Source organism: Rhinopithecus bieti, unplaced genomic scaffold (assembly GCF_001698545.2).
Source record: "Rhinopithecus bieti isolate Rb0 unplaced genomic scaffold, ASM169854v2 scaffold_15821, whole genome shotgun sequence".
In the NCBI taxonomy this organism is placed as follows: Eukaryota; Metazoa; Chordata; class Mammalia; order Primates; family Cercopithecidae; genus Rhinopithecus; species Rhinopithecus bieti.
In genome coordinates this window covers 1,137,631-1,154,770 of record NW_016808598.1, presented here as the reverse complement: position 1 = coordinate 1,154,770, position 17,140 = coordinate 1,137,631, and the positions used below count along the sequence as shown (strand labels likewise).

Genomic DNA, 17,140 nt, shown 5'->3' with positions numbered 1-17,140 from the left:
GATTTCATTTTCCTAATGACTCCTTATGTTGAGATCTTTTCATGTGCTTTTGGACATTTGCATATCTTCTTTGGAAAAATTTGTATTCAAATCCTTTGACCATTTTTTCTTTGAATTTTTTTTTGAGTTGTAAGAATTCTTTATATATTCTAAATACTAGACCCTTATCAGATATATAATTTGGAACAATTTTTCCCATTCCGTGAGTTGTCTTTTCACTTTCTTGATAGTGTCCTTTAGGCACAGGTTTTTAATTTTAATGAAATACAATTTGTCTATTTTTTCTTTGGTTGCTTGTGCTTTTAGTGTTATATCAAATAATCAAATGCTTAGTCAAATGTCATAAAGGCTTACATCTGCATTTTCTTCTAAGAGTTTATTTTCATTCTAAGACCTATTTTCATTTAGGTCTGCCATCCATTTGCAGCAATTTTTGCCTGTGGTATGAAATAGGAGTTCAATTTCATTGTTTCATGTGGCTATCTCACTGGCACCATTTGTTTAAAAGATTATACATTCTGTCATTGATTTGTCTTGGCACCCTCATCAAAAATAAATTGACCATAGTGTAATGGTTGATTTCTGAAATCTCAATTCTATTCCATTGATCATGTGTTTATCTTTATGCCAGCATCACGTAGTCTTGATTATAGTAGCTTTGTAGTAAATGTCAAAGTGGGAAGTGTGAATCTTACAACTTTTTCTTCAAGATTATTTTGCTATTCTGGGACCCTTGCATTTCCATATTACTTTAGGATCAGCTTGTCCATTTCTGCAAAGAGTGCAGCTGGTATTTTGATAGAAATTGTTGATCAATTTGGGGGGTATTGACATCTTAGCAATATTTTCTCCCAATCGTAAACATGAAATTTCTTTATATTTATTCAAATTATCTTTGGTTTTTAATGATGTTAAATCCAGGTATTCTTTGTGATGCTGTTGTAAATGGAAATTTTTGTGCTGTTCATTGCTAATGTATAAAAGTCAATGATCTTTGTATATTAATCTTGTATCCTGCAACCTCATTAGACTTAATTAGCTCTAGTAATATTTTGGTGTGAATCCCTTAATATTTTCTACATACAAGATCATGTCATCTACAAATTGTTTTACTTCTTCCTTTCCAATTTGGATGCTTTTTATTTCATCTTGCCTACTGCTTTGGCTAGAACCTGCAGTACAAGGTTGAATAGAAGTGATGAGACAGAACATCCTTGTCTCATTTGTGATCTCCAGGGCGGGGGGAGGGGGAAGGCTTACAGTATTTTGTGTCAACATATCAGCTATGGGTTTTCATAGATGTCCTTTTCAGGATGAAAAGTCCATTTTGGCTTTTGAATGTTTTCATCTAAGAGTTTTGGATTTTGCCAAATATTAAATGCTTTTTCTATATGCATTGAGATGACCATGTTGTTTTGTCCTTTATTCTAATAATATGGTGTACTACATTGATTTCTGTATGTTGAATTTTGTATTCCTAAGATAAATCTCACTTGCTTATGATGTATATTCCTTTCTATATGTTGCTGGATTTAGTTTCATTAGTATTTTGTTGAGGATTTTTGCATCTATTTTGAGGGCTGTTGGCCTGTAGTTGTTTTCTTTGCCTGATTTCTAATGTGGGTGATACTGAATTGGGAAGGGTATCCTCCTTTTCTGTTTTTTGGAAGAGTTTGTGAATAATTGGTGGTATTCTGTAAATGTTTGATGGAATTCACCAGTGAAGACATCTGCTCCTAGACTTTTCCCTCTGGGAAGTTTGTTGTTTTTAAGAGATGGGAGTCTCACTCTCACCCAGGCTGGAGTGCAGTGGTGTGACAATAGCTCACTACAGCCTTGAACTCGTGGGCTTAAGGGATGCTTCCACCTCAGCCTCCCAAGTCACTGGGACTACAGGTGTGCACCACCACACCTATCTTTTTTTAATTTATATATTTTTAGAGACAACGTCTCATTATGTTGCCCAGGCTGGTCTTAAACTCCTGGCCTAAAGCCATCCTTTTGCTTCAGCCTCCCAAGTAGTTGGCATTACGGGTGTTAGTCACCATGCCTGGCTGTGGAAATTTTTTGATTACTCATTAATTTAATCTCTTGTTTGGACTTATTTAAAGTTTTTGTTTCTTCTTCAGTTTTGATAGTATATGTCTTTGAAGAAATTTGTCTGTGTCATCTAAGCTCCCTAATTTGTTGTCATATGAACTCTTATTTTTATTTCTGTAAGATTGGTAGTAACCTTTCATTCCTGACTTGGTAATTTGTCTTCTCAATTTTTTTTTTTCTAGGCTGGCTAAGGGTGTGTCAACTTTATTGACTTTTTCTAAGAACCAGTTTTTGGTTTGATTTTCTCTATTTTTCTTTCTATCCTCTATTTCATTTATTTTGATTCTAATCCATATTATTTCTTTGTTTTGCTTGCTTTACATTTAGTTTGCTAGTCTTTTCTAGTTTCTGAAGGTTTAGAGCTAGGTTATTGATTTGAAGCTTTTAACAGAGATATTTATAGCTATACATGGTCCTTTAAGTGATGGTTTAGCTGCATCTCATAAGTTCTGGTATGTTCTGTCATTTTCATTACTCTCTTAATGGATTTTCCTTTTCCCTTGTGATTCTTTTCTTTGACCCATTGGTTAAAAGGAGTGTACTGTTTAATTTCCACGTTTTTGTAGGTTTCCCAAAGTTTCTTCCAATTTTTAATTTCATCCCACTGCGGTCAGAGAACATGTTTTGCATAATTTCAACTATTGAAATTATGCCTTCTTGATGGATTGTCCCTTTTATTATGTAATGTCTTTGTCTCTACCAACAATTTTTATCTTAAAGTCTGTTTTGTCTGATGTTATATCCACTCAAGCTTTTTTCTTACAGTTTACATGTATTTTTTTTCATCCTTTTACTTTCAGCCTACTTGTGTCATTGAATCTAAAGAGTTTCTTAGAGGGCAGCATATAGTTGGACCATGATTTTTATCCATTCGACCACCTTTGCCTTTTGAGTGTTTAATCCATTTATGCTTAATACAATTATTGATAAGGTAGGGTTTAGTCTGCCTTTTTTTTTTTTTTTTTTTTTAATCGAGACAAGGCCTCACTACGTTATCCATGTTGGCCTTTAACTCCCAGGCTCAAGCAATCCTCCTGCATCAGCTTCCCAAAGTGCTGGGATTATAGGCATGAGCCACTGTGACCAGCCTTGTTGTTTTCTATGTTTTTTTGTTCCTTTATTCCTCCATTACTTCCATGTCTTTTCTTAGCAGCTATTTTCTAGTGTACCATTTTCTTTGTTGTAACTTTTACCATATATTCTCTAGCTATTTTCTTAGTGTTTTCCCTGAGGATTATAACATTTTGATTTATAACAACCTAGTTTTGAATAATGCTAACTTCAACAGTATAGAAAAATTTTCTTCCTCTGTAACTCTTTTCCCTCCGCCTTCCTTTGTAATGTTGTCATACAAATTTGTTTTTTCACTTTGTGCCCAGATTTTTAATTATTGTTTTATGCCATTGCCTCAAATTAGATAGGAGGAAAAGAAGTTACCAAAAATGCATTTATACTGCCTTTTATATTTACCAATATAGCTACATTTACCAGTGCTATTTCTTCATGTGCATTTGAGTTACTATTATCTTTTCATTTCAGCCTTAAGTTCTCTGTTCATTATTTCTTGTACAGCAGCCTTGCTAATAAATTCTGTTTTTATCTGGGCATGACCTAATCATTTCTGAAGGATAGTTTTGCTGGAAATAGAATGCTTATTTGATAGTCATTCACTTTCAGCACTTGGAATACGTCATCTCACTGTCTTCTACACGCCATAGTTTCTGATGAAGATCCCTAGCACATGAGTCACTTCTCTCTTTGCTCCCAAGATTCTTTGGACAGTGTGATTTTGTATCCAGGCATGAATCTCTGAGTTTATACTACTCAAGGTTCATTGAGCTTCTTGGGTATGTAAATCAATGCTTTTCATCACATTTCAGTTTTTGGCCATTATTTTTTCCCCAATATTCTACCTCTTTCTCTCCTCTCTTCTGGGACTCCAATTATGCATATATTGGTATGCATGATGGTGTGCCACAGGTCCCTGAGGCTCTATTCATTTTTCTTTATTCTTTTTTCTGTTTCTCAGACTAGATAGAGTTCTTCTCATGAATTTTTCAATTCAGTTATTGTATTTTCAACTTCATGATTTATATTTGGTTCTTTTAAAATAATTTTCATTTTCTATTTAGTGAGACATTTTCATACTTTTAGTTCTTTACACACAATTTTTCTTTAGTTCTCTGAACCTACTTAAAATAGCCAATTTAAAGTCTTCATCTAAAAATCCAATGTCTAGACTTCCTCAGGTGCAGTTTCTATTTTTTATTCCTCCCATATATGGAACATACTTTATGTGTCTCATAATTTTTCTGTGGAAAACTGGACATTTCAAAGAATAATGTGGCAACTCTGGAAATCATACCTACCTTTTTATCTCCTTGCTAAGGGCTTGATGTACTTGCTGGGTTTTTGGCTTGTTTAGTGACTATTCTGAACTAATTGAGTAAAGTCTATATTCTTTATAGTGCATGGACACTGAAGTCTCTGCTAGGGCCGTTTAGTGGTCAGCTAATGATTGGACAGAAATTTCCCTAAACACTACTAAGGGAGTTTTCTTACTGTGCTACGTCTCCAAATCTGTGCTAAGGGCTCTGGGTGCCTCTTGGGGCACCACTTCAACACTGAGCCAGGAAGGCGACAGGAAGGAAGCTGCCTTTGGCCTTACTTTCTGCTTGTGTGTCAAGGTCAACCTACAGTGACAGCTCAAGATATTCTTAAGTCTTTCCTGAGCAGGAGTATAACCCTTGGCATATGCAAAGCTCTATACATACACATGACCATCTAAATTCCCAAGAATACCAGAACTTTTCGAGGTCCTTATGGACATCTCATTCCCTAGCTTTTCCTTTTACGTTTTTGGTTAGCCTATTGTCTGCTCCAAGGGTTAGCCAACACTTGAGGCAACCACAAAATTAACCAATTGCCTCTGAGTCTTTCTTGATTAACCTCCCTGGGAAAAAGGCTTTTCACACCTGGCAAGCTCCAATCTGGTAAAATAAAGTCTTGCAAATGAGGTCTTCCAGGGACCTGCCTGACTGGTCAAATAATGACAATTCTCTGGGAATGAGGCTTTAAAGGAGTTCTAAATCCATTCTGCCCCCTCTAGTGGCTTCCAGGCTGCTACTTTTCACCTTCATTGTATACTGTTGGTTTTCAAGGATACAACAGAGATGGAAGGGGGAGATAGGAATAGGGCAAGTTAAAACACCACAAACCTCGTTGTTCATACTGAGATTCAATCATTTCTCTTGAATAAATACTCCACCATTGACATTCTGAGCATTCACATGGTTCAAGCTCAATTATTCTATAAACTGCAGTAACTAAGAGAGGCAACCAAACTGGATGAAGTATGAGTTTTAGCCACACTCCAAATGAATGTTGCCATAATTTTCAGAGGCCTGGATAATTCTTTCATTATGTATCTATTTTAAAATCTTGGATCATTAAGACTCAAAATCACCATGAGAAACAAAACCTGATATTCTTTAACACAGGTAGCAACAATAATCCACACTTGTTGCGTGGAAAAAGAACCCGGCTAACCCTTGAAAGTCTCTTAATTACATGTAGAAATAATCTCCGAATGCTACGCCTTCTGCCCAGCCACCACACTGGCTGCCAGTACTTTCTGTCTCCAAAGTACAAGGGGACCACACATACAGTCATGCTTCAAAGGCTGTGAAGCAAGCTCTTTTCCTGACCAAGAAAGTCAGTCACTTGGCTATGATCAATCCCTTTCCTAGAGACACCGGCATCACTTTCAGATCTATTAGCTGATGACACAGGAAGGTAGTTCCTCCCTGTAGGCACAGTGAGACTTGAACAATTTTTTTTTTTTGAGATGGAGTCTCACTCTGTTGCCCAGGCTGGAGTGTAATGGTGTGATCTCAGTTCACTGCAACCTCTGCCTGACGGGTTCAAGCAATTCTTCTGCCTCAGCCTCCCAGTAACTGGGACTACAGGTGTGTGCCACTATGCCTGGCTAATTTTTTGTATCTTTAGTAAAGATGGGGTTTCACCATGCTGGTCAGGCTGGTCTCAAACTCCTGACCTCAGGTGATCTGCCATTCTTGGCCTCCCAAAGTGCTGGGATTACAGGTGTGAGCCACCGCTGAGACTTGATTTTTAGACAGACATAGAGCTATTTCAAAATACAAACTTTATAAAAACCCCCTTTGTTTGAAGCATAGACAAGATATTCACTGCGTTTCTGGGAAAATGTATGAGAACTTCAAGAGGAGCAAGCAGGAGCGAATGAAAACCACAAAAATGAAGGCGTAATAAAATGAGCAGGGTAATGTAAGGATCCATTTAAAGAAGAGTCTTAAAGAGAGTGTGTTTATGAGTCTGTGAAATGAATTTACATCTCAATTTTTAATTGTATCAGGTTGCATCGGTTTCCAGTTAGAAATCCATGTTCATAAATCATCGTAAAAAAAAGTTTTGATTTATGCTGAGGCAATGTATTGTGTTTAAGTACTTTATAGCAAAGATTAGAATTTCTGATTTTTCATTCAGGAAAGAGAAACAACTTTACTACTAATAATTTTAAAAACTGGCTTTGAAAGTCCCCAGAGACTACAAAATAGTTATATATTTTAGAAAAAATTATCCGCAGAGCCTCATAAGCCAACTGGTGTTGAAGCCTTTTTTTCCCTAGACTGTAAAGATTTTAATTTGTAATGCTCAATGTAAAACAGGAGTGAGATGTACATTACACTAGTCAGACAAGCTGGAGTGTGAAAGGTCTTAGTGAAGCACGGTGACCAAAAGATGCTTAATGTACACCTCACTTTTCCATAAGAGAAGGGCCAGGTAACAAAGAAGTTCATCACTCTTATCCATTAGCCAGAGTGGATTCTCCACCCAGGCCAGGGCTCTTTTGAATAGGGATCATTCAATTATTATGTATTTTAAGAGTGTGCTCAAAACATGTATTAACTGAAGATGCAGCATTTCATCCATACAATGTTATGTAATTAAGGTTTTTGGTATGATAACAATTGGACATACTGATGAACACTGACAGGGTAATCCATTAAAATGGGCCCCCTTTGCACTACATCATATGAAGGCCTATGCTCATGAGGCTATCCTGGACTTTAAAATTTACCACTAACCACACGAGAGCCCACTGAAGTAAACTTACCTGAACAGAGATACTTTCCAAGTAGCTCACTTTTTTTGCATTACTATTATTGTGTGAAATACTTTTCTACCTAGCGTAACTGTTGCTCAAGAAAACAACATATATAGTAACTTCAGATTTGCTTTTCTGCAAAGTTTTGGACACAATTCAAGTATACAGCATGTAGGCAAATTTTCCCCAGTTGGTAACACTCCTTTATAATATCAAAAGATTAAGAATGACATCGATGAATCCAGCATAACATTTCCACAATGAACGGCACCAGGGAAACCATTTAAGTTCCACTTCTCATCAATTAAGTTCAGGTGCTACACCCAAGGAGTATAGTGGAGACTGCCCAAAAGTTGTCTGCCCAGCCCACTGCTGTTGTTTAACACACCGTAGTTAGGTAGAGAAAGAATGCTTGGATTGTAAGCATCTTTGTAAAATTTCAAACAAGGTAAAACTAATGTATTACCTTATCACAATGAGAATCCTGAATACCAAGTTAGCACATTTCATAGCTCCATTCCATGACATATGATTGTAGAGGATGAAATAGAAAAATGTAGCAAGACATTTACTGTCACTTAAATGATAGGTAGCAGTCACTTAGGCCTGAAGCACAATTGTGAAGTTTCATGCCACATTTTCACCGGCTAACTTATATACATGTAGAGGTTATGTTAAAACTTCAGTTATTCCAAAGGATGAAAGTGTCACATTTTGATACAGATCTTTAGTTCCTATTTTACTATAAGCCTTTGAAATGTTAAGGCTGAATAGACCAAGTTATGAAAAGGAACAAGAGGAAGTAAGAACAGTGCGGATACAGTGGGAACACATGGTAACTTTCTGCCTTCTCCATTCTACGTGGATGGTGTGCTTTCCGGGCAGCAGGTGGTGTGACTGTAAAAAGATCACACATTTGTCAGTAACTATGTAGGATTTTTGGCACTGTTAGAGCGTAGCATTATAAAGTCAGGGCAGCTAATAAAATTCCATCAACCAAATTTTGATAAGTCTGAAATTTAAAAAATATAATTTTCTACCAAGAAAATCCTTGGTTCTCCATTCAGCCCTGCCTTTTAGAAAACTTACATCATTAAAAAACATTTTAAAAAAAGAATCACTTCACAGCAACCAGATGAACATCTGGCAGCAAAGCAACATTAAAATGCCATCCTTTGAAAGGAAGAGCAAATACGTGACTCCTTCATGAAGAGCAGTTCTTTCTGGCAGGGTGGAGGCTCACAGACTTTCTGTTTATGGACTTTTGCAGAAGTCCAAGGCTGAATTTGGACCTGCTTTTCCTGTATTTCTGTTGCATCTGGACAGTATGCTAAGTATACAAGAAACGAGGGTCAAAATGAAGACAATGTCATGCATCAGGTGACTAAGTAAATGTGCACAGCTTGTATTTAGAATCATCCTGTTAAAAACTAGTAGTGGAAGTAGCTGAAGCCTGTCTTTCACATGTGACAAAAATATTTCAAAGTCAGTATAAACTTAATCATAAACCCATCAAAAGGAACACTGAGGTCTTATTTCAATGTGTGTTTTCTCCCCTTTCTCATTGTATGGAAACTGTTTATATTGAGAAAGAAGAAAAAAATCAGATCCTGTAAAGCTTCAAATATTCCTCAGATTCTTCTCATATAAAAAAAACTTATCAGAAAATTAAAAAATTTCAAAATCATTTTCTGCAAACATTTTAAAAAATAAGAAGTGTATTTTATTACAATCTACATTTTGTTTTAAAATCCCTCACAAAAGTCTGTTGCTACATTGTAAAACTTATAAACAAGGCTGGAACTTTCCAGAGGGTGTGTGCTCTGGGATCCTCACTGAGCCTCCATGGGAGCCTCACTTTGCCGCCAACTCAGGCACCCCACCCTGCTACTCAAGACCATTGAGGCCATGGGGTTTTCTGAAACTCCTCAAAAACTGACAAGTTTCCACTGGAGACACTGTGGAGAACATGCTCTCAGGGAAATAACTCTCTGGGGAAAACAAGGGAGAGGAGAGGAAGCATCATTGAAGGTATGCGTGTTCAAAAGGGAATCTGGCTAGATTATCAAATCACTGTTCTCCAGGCACCTGAAACTTGCTTTAAATTAGATTTGGGGAGGCTCATCAATCTAAATGGTTTGTGTAAAAGACACACTCACATAAAAGGAAAACACAGAAGACAAACGGGTCCTTAATTTGGGGAGGATATATTCCAACTTGGGGAAGGGTGAAGGCATTTCAGCTCTGAAGCTCAATCACGACAATTCCAGAGAGTTCTGCAGTGCCCCCGCATTGGACAGGACAGAATGGAAGAGTGTGCTGGACTGGCTGGATTCCCCAGTGTCAAGCTGGCAGCGCTCCTGAGGCTCTTGAGTGTTTATCAACTCAGCAGGTCAAAAGTCTGCAGACACTGGGTGGAGCAGCAGTAAGCCACAAAACTAACAGTTGTCCTCCTGGAAGGGGAAAAGGGGAGAAGAACACTGTGAGTTCAAGATTAAAGTCTCTGATTCTTTCTGTTGAAAACTGTCTCTTTTTTTTCTTTGTTAAAATGGAGGATTAGCCATGGTCGACAAACTGCATAACAGAAATTTAAATTTCCTTTTAAAACTGAGCACTGGAATCAGGTGAAGTATATACATATGAATGTTCATTTTAATAGCAGTGTTCAGAGGATATACTATCCCTAAAGCAGAAACTAAGAAAAAAAAAAAAAAAAATCTTTTCCACGTTACGTTTTGAATTCTGCTTACTAGAACCAACAGTGCAATCATAGAATTTGAAGTCCATTATAAAAATCATGTAACAGAAAATGTCACCAATCTAGCCAGAACACATATATACCACAGAGCTTAAACAACATAATTTTAAGGAATTTATCCTACAAATATATGTATACACATAGATTGCTCACAGAGGTCATTTCAGAATCTGAATAATACAGTTCAAAGGTCTTCCCACATATCAGAGGTTTGGACACCTTTGTGCAGTGAGTCACAAACCCCAGGGGGCCTCCGACCCACTCTGGACAGTTTCAGCTGTTAGATGCCTTGTTTTCCTGTCAGAAGTGCTATCCTCTGGTAAGGGGAGAACAGTCTCTTGTTTCCACAAGACCCCCTGTGCTGACTGTCTTCTATTTCCTCACCCCCAACACAGTCCGCCTTTCTCTGTGGCCCAGGAAGGGGACCTCTGTAGACTTTACCAGCAAAGCTGCCTCAACTCCAGCTTCTGGTTAGGCCAGCGGGAGTCACCAGCAGGAGGCACCAGCAGGGGGCTGAAGGACAGGAAGAGGGAAGGTTGAGTATTTCCACCCCACTCCCTCTCTACCTCTGGGACTGGAGATTCTATCAGGCAGGCTCCCTTTGCCACCTCTGGTTCTTGCCAGGCTCCAGAGCTCCCGTTGCCCTTCAGGCCCAAGGATTAAGCATGGTAAAGGCTTCCTAATGCTTCCCTGCGTGCCTCATTATCCTTCTGGATGCTCTGCACCCTGCCCAAACTTCAGGCAATTGTCCTTCTTCATTGATTTCTCTTCAAAGTCTCAGCCAAATGTGCATTTTGTTTTCCAGCCCTGATGAATACAGTGTGTATTATAAGTGGCCCAACGAAGCAGCTCATCCAAGTGACATTCTAAGGTTGGGCTGGTGAGTACATGAATGGCTTTCTTACTAGGGAGAAGTGAGACCCTGCTAATCTGTAGCATGTGGTGGCATCGCAGTTACTCAAATATCACTGGAACAGAAGGTAACAGGAGGGCAAGGCATTGGAACAGCAAGTGGCTGTGGCACTTGATTGCTATGGCATCATGGTGATTCCAAGTTTGTGGGGTGAGATGGCTTCTTTTGACTGTGCTGAAGAGATTCCGAAAAGAAAATGATAAGCTTAGTCCTTGAGATCTCAACTCAAAGCATGGGTAGAGAATCAGAAAGTTTTTATGGTGGCCTTAAATGAATCCTTATTTTATGAATCTGCAAGGGACATGGCTGAAGCTAAATGGAGAGGTTTCAGGATCACATGCCAGATAAAGATATATTTATGCTAAGTCTCCTATGCTAAGGTAAAAGATGCTGTTGGGAAAGAGTGGGAACTTGAGACTTTATATGGGAGCCTCTAGACAGGCACAAATCTAAGAGCCTTGACTCTCTAGCTTCTCTAAACATTTCTTCATATCAGAGACAGATCTTTCCACCTTCTACGAAAACTAGCATTCCCTTGGGTAAAAATGTTTCAATGGCTTCCTCTGTGGTGGTTACCTAAAAACTTTTCAGGACCCACCACCATCAATACTCATCGCCTCTAGGGCCAAAAAGGGTAAAATCCTAGCATGATCCAGAGATCACTGCAAGGTCTACTCCTGGAGGAAATCATGTACATGCCGATGGAGTTGTAGGATCTTGTCAAACTACATTAGCAGGAACCTGGAGGGCACACATGGAAATGGATTCTAAGTACATGAGCCAGCAAGAATGAATGTAAGATTGGATCAGGCCAACAGGAGTGCTTCACCTATAACTCAGATTATGATACATTAAGCACCTGGGAATGGTTAACAGAAGCCTTGACTCATTGGAGGCCAACAGCCGATGAGACAGCTGTGCTAGACTCCCCTTGCAGATTCTAGAGGGAGGATAAATGGAAATGCAGAGAGGACCCAAGGTGGCGGACCCTGCTCAGCCACCTCCTGAAAATCTCCAGGAGGGCCAAGAAGTCTTTTCTTCCCTAAGGCTAAATATATTTGCAAGGGGGAATACAAATTGGAAGTAGCAAGCACCCTTGATGCCTCAACAGATACATGATTATCAGAGGTGAGAGAGAAATCCTGCAAGAGTTCACATGCCTGCTACATCAGTGCAGTTTCAAATGGAAAAGAAGAGTTGTATCCAGAACTGCCCACTACAGAGAAACAGATACACACCTGGTGGATCCTTCTGGATTTTGGGAGAAAATATATTTCAGTGGGAACTTCTGGTTCCACCAAGATGGGGTAGGCCCCATTCTTCACAGGTCTTCTCCACTACACCTGAAACACTCTGAACAACATACAACAAATAAGCACAGGCAAGCTCTGAAAGGGAGAATGAAGGCAGACAGCTCAGGGACAGTGGCACTTGAGGAACAACACAGTGCTGGCGAGTTCCCTGGGTACCTTATTGCTCTCTATATCTTAAATAGATTGCTGTAGAAACCTCCAATCCAGAACCAGTAACATGCCCAGATGAAATTGGCTCCAAGTAAAGCCCATACCCCCAAGCCAAAGGCCAGGGATAGGAAAATCTACAGAGACAGAAAGTAGATAAGCAGTTGCCTAGGGCTAGATATGATGGGGATAGAGGGACAGGGGCAAGAGCTAAATGTTCAGGGTTTCCCTTAGGGTGAGAAAATGTTCTGAAATGGATTAGGGTGAGGGTTGCAGATATCACTGAATGTACCAAGAAACACTGAATTTGTATACTTTAAATGGATGAAACTATATGATACGTGAATTATCTCAATAAAGCTGTTAAGAAATAATAGAGATGAAAGGAGAAATAGATAAATCCATAAATAGAATCGGGGACTTCAATACCTTACTCTCAGCAACTGATAGAATTACTAGATAGAAAATTAGTACAAGTACAGAAAAACTGAACAACACAATAAAAAAAAATCTGACATATACAGAACACTATCCAACAGTGGCAGAATATACGTTGTTTTTCTCAAATGCCCATGGACCATATACCAAGTCACAGCTGAAATCTGCCCACCTGGACAGAGCTGCTGGAGCCATAAACTGGTAGGAACACTTAAATGAGAATGTTTACAAAACGTGGGCAAAAAACCACACCTTAAAAAATTTAAAAGATATCATACAAATTATGTTCTCAAACTACAAGGGAATTAAACTAGAAATAATAAAAGATAGCTGGAAAATTCCTAAATATTTGGAAATTAAACAACTTAATTCTAAATATTTAGGTGAAAGAAGAAATCTGAAAAGAAATAAAACAAATTTTCAACTAAATGAAAATGAAATACAAGTCATCAAAAAGTAATAGGATGCAGCCAAAGCAGTACTTAAAGGGAAACTTATAGTACTAAACACACATGTTAGAAAAGAAAGGTCTAAAATTAATAACTCATATTTCTACCAGGAAACTACAGAATGAAGAACAATTTAAGTTTAAAGCAAGGAAAAAAATCATAGAGTATGTTCTTTGACTATAACAGAATCAAACTAGAAACCAATAACAAAAAGACAAGAGGAAAATCTTCAAACATACAGAAATTAAACACCACAGTTCTTTGACCCATGGATCAAATGACCACACTTTTGCAGGTCAAAAGGAAATATCAAAGGAATTTAAAACATACACAAACTGAACGAAGATGAAAATACGATTCAAAAATCAAAGATTTTGGTACATAGGTAGAAGACAGCAGTGCTGAGGGAAATTTATAGCACTAAATGCTTACATTACAAAGAAGCTTAGATTATTGATTTGAGACTTTTCCTCTTTTCTAATGTAAGTACTTAGTGCTATAAATGTCCTCTTTTAGCTTTTAAAAACCTAAAAAAAGAACAAAATAAGCCCAAAGCAAGCAGAATAATACCAAATAATGAGGAGAAATCAATGAAATCAACCACTAGGATTATGAATAACAATAAAACTGATAAATCTTGAGCAAGACTGACAAAGATAAAAAGAGAGAACACACGAATTAATATTAGAAATGAAGCAGATGATATCACCACAGATCCTACAGCCATTAAAAAGATGTATAGGAATACCAGGGACAACTGTACACTAATAAATCTGACATCTTACAAGAAACAGTCTAGTGTCTAGAAAACTACAAACTACCAAAACTCAACTGTGATGAAATAGACAACCTGAATAGTCCTACAACCATTAAATAAATTGAATTTATCATTTAAAAAAGAAAACAAATTTCCCTGCCCAGATGGTTTCACTGAAGAATTCTAACAAAGAGTAAAAAAATAAATTTTTGAAAAGTTTTACACAATTTCCTCAGGAAAAAACAGAACAAGAGGACCACTTCCTAACTCATTTAATGAGGCCAGTATTATCCTGACTCCAGAACCAGACAAGGATAATACAAAAACAGAAAATTACAGACCAACATCTTTCATGAACAAAGATTTTAAAATCTTCAACAAAGTATTAACAAATTAAAGAAATGTACAAAAAGAATTACACATCATGATCAAGTGGGAGTTATTCCAGGCATGTGAGGCTAGTTCAATATTTGATAATCAATATCACCCGCCATATCAACAGGCAAAAGAAAAACCATATGATTGTATCAATGGACTCAGAAGAAGCATTTAACAAAATAGAACACTTTTTCATGATTAAAACTCTCAGCAAACTACATAGAGAGGAAATCTTCCTTAATTTAATAAAGAGAACATACCAAAAACCCATACTGATAAGTAGGGTTAACACATTATACTTAACAGATTATATTATACTTAACACATTATATATATTATTATAGTTAACACATTATACTTAACAGTGAAAGGCAGAGTGTTTTCCCTTTAAGATTGGGAACAAAGCAGCTGGGTGCGGTGGCTCACGCCTGTAATCCCAGCACTTTGGGAGGCTGAGGCGGGCAGATCACGAGGTCAGGTGATCGAGACTATCCTGGCTAACACGGTGAAACCCCGTCTCTACTAAAACTACAAAAAAATTTAGCCGAGTTGGTGGCAGGCACCTGTGGTCCCAGCTACTTGGGAGGCTGAGGCAGGAGAATGGTGTGAACCCAGGAGGCAGAGCTTGCAGTGAGCTGAGATCACGCCACTGCACTCCAGCCTGGGTGACAGAGTGAGACTCTGTCTCAAAAAAAAAAAAAAAAAAAGATTGGGAACAAGACAACAAGGCAAGGATGTCTATTTTCACAACCTTAGTCAGCACAGCACTTGAAGTTCTAACTGCTGCAATAAGGCAAGAAAAAGAAATAAAGGCATACAGATTGGAAGGGAAGAAATAAAACTACTCCTTAGCAGACAGCATGACATGATTTTCTATGCAGAAAATCCCAAGGCATCTACAAAAAATACTCCTAGAACTAAAATGCCAGTTCGGCAAGCCTGCCACATATACAATCGAAATATGAAAATGAATAACATTCCCATATGCTAACAATGAACATATGGAAATTGAAATTTTAAAACACAGTATCATGGATAAGCACACAAAAAAGTGAAATATTTTGATATAAACTTAGGAAAACATTTAATGGTATGTATGCTGAAAATTATAAGATGCTGATGAAAGACCTAAACAAATGGAAAAACACATCATGTTCATGCATTAGAAGACTCAACATAGTATATATGTCAACTGTCTCCAAATTAATCTATAAAATTAAAGCAATTCTTATGAAAATCTCAACAAGGCTTTTTGGAGACAAAGGTAAATTTATTCTAAAATTCAGTGGAAAAGTGTAGGGCCTAGAATAGCTAAAACAATCCTGAAAGGGAAAAGTGAAGTGGAAGTATCACTCAACCTGATATTAAGGCCTACCATAATCTCACTATAGTAATTATGACAGTTTGCTATTGACTAAGAGATAGACATAGATCAAGTGAATGGAATAGAGAATTATAATATAATTATATTAACATGTAATTATATAGGCTTCACGACCTTGGGGAGGTAAAGATTTCTTAGAACACAAAAGCATTACTATAAAATTGAAATGGATTAATTTAACTTCATCAAAACAGAAGCCTTGTTTTCAAATGACATCTTTAGGAAAGCAAAAAGGCAAGCATCACTTTTGAATTTTTTTTCTTAACTCAAGAAATTATGTAAATTTTGAGTTATTAGATACTTTTGCATTACCTCTAATTTAAAAAAATTAAAGTTGGTTGGGTAATGGTTAATGAGTACAAAAAATAATGAGAAAGAATGAATAAGACCTACTATTTGATAGCACAACAGGGTGACTACAGTCAGTAATTCAATTGTGCATTTTAAAGTAACTAAAATTGTATAATTTCACTGTTAGTAATACAAAGAATAAATGCTTGAGGGAATGTGATTTTCATGATGTGATTATTATGTATTGCATGACTGTATCAAACATCTCATGTACCCCATAAATAATCTAGTATGTACCGACAAAAATTAGAAATGAAAAAATTTTTTAAATAATTTTTTTAAATGAAGTTGGTTAGAAACCTAGTTCCAATAATTTTTATGCTATACCAGGATGTATACATTTGAATAAATCAAATTGAAAAGAACCACAGACACAAAAAGTGTATTTTGGGGATTAGTTGATGAAACTTAACACAGGGATCAAAAGATAATTATGTTAAATGCAAATCATTCATACTAGGGATACATTTCATACCACAGCCATTTAGTTTTTAAAAATAAAGCTCCTCATATGGGTTAGCTGCATACCCACCCAAATATCATCTTGAATTGTAATTCCCATAATCCCCATGTGTCGTGGGAAGGACCCAGTGGGAGGTAATTAAATCATGGGGGGGGGCGGTTACTCCCATGCTCCTGTTTGCATGACAGTGAGTGAGTTTTCATGAGATCTGATGGTTTTATAAGTGTCCTTTCCCTCTTTGCTCAGCAATACTCTCTCCTGCTGCCACGTGAAGAAGGCCATATTTGCTTCCCCTTGAGCCATGACTGTAAGTTTCCTGAGGCCTCCTCAGCCATGTGGAAGTGTGAGTCAATTAAACCTCTTTCCTTTATAAATTACCCAGTCTTGGGTATTTCTTCACAGCAGCATGAGAACGGACTAAAACAGCTCCCAAGCAAAACCATTCAATTCCATGAAGATACGGGATTTACACTCATTAAAGGATAATGTCCTTTGGATCATCATTAACTCCTTATGAAGCTCATGGGGGTGGAGTGAGTAACC

The 17,140-nt window shown here is 37.4% G+C and overlaps 1 protein-coding gene across 8 annotated transcripts in view; it reads right to left on the bottom strand.

Moving 5' to 3' along the window:
• Positions 1 to 9,421: 9,421 nt before the first annotated feature.
• The window catches only part of LRRC28 (leucine rich repeat containing 28), a 130,632-nt gene continuing 122,913 nt past the window's right edge, over positions 9,422 to 17,140 (bottom strand). For 7 of the 8 annotated variants that reach the window (XM_017886899.1, XM_017886900.1, XM_017886902.1 and 4 more), the window contains one exon: positions 9,422 to 9,699. In XM_017886899.1, coding sequence (XP_017742388.1) covers positions 9,627 to 9,699 — 73 coding nt within the window. In that variant the 3' untranslated portion in view covers positions 9,422 to 9,626. Of the gene's footprint in view, positions 9,700 to 12,155; positions 12,271 to 17,140 lie in introns of all 8 variants that reach the window. The other variant, XR_001888151.1, reaches the window with a different exon arrangement.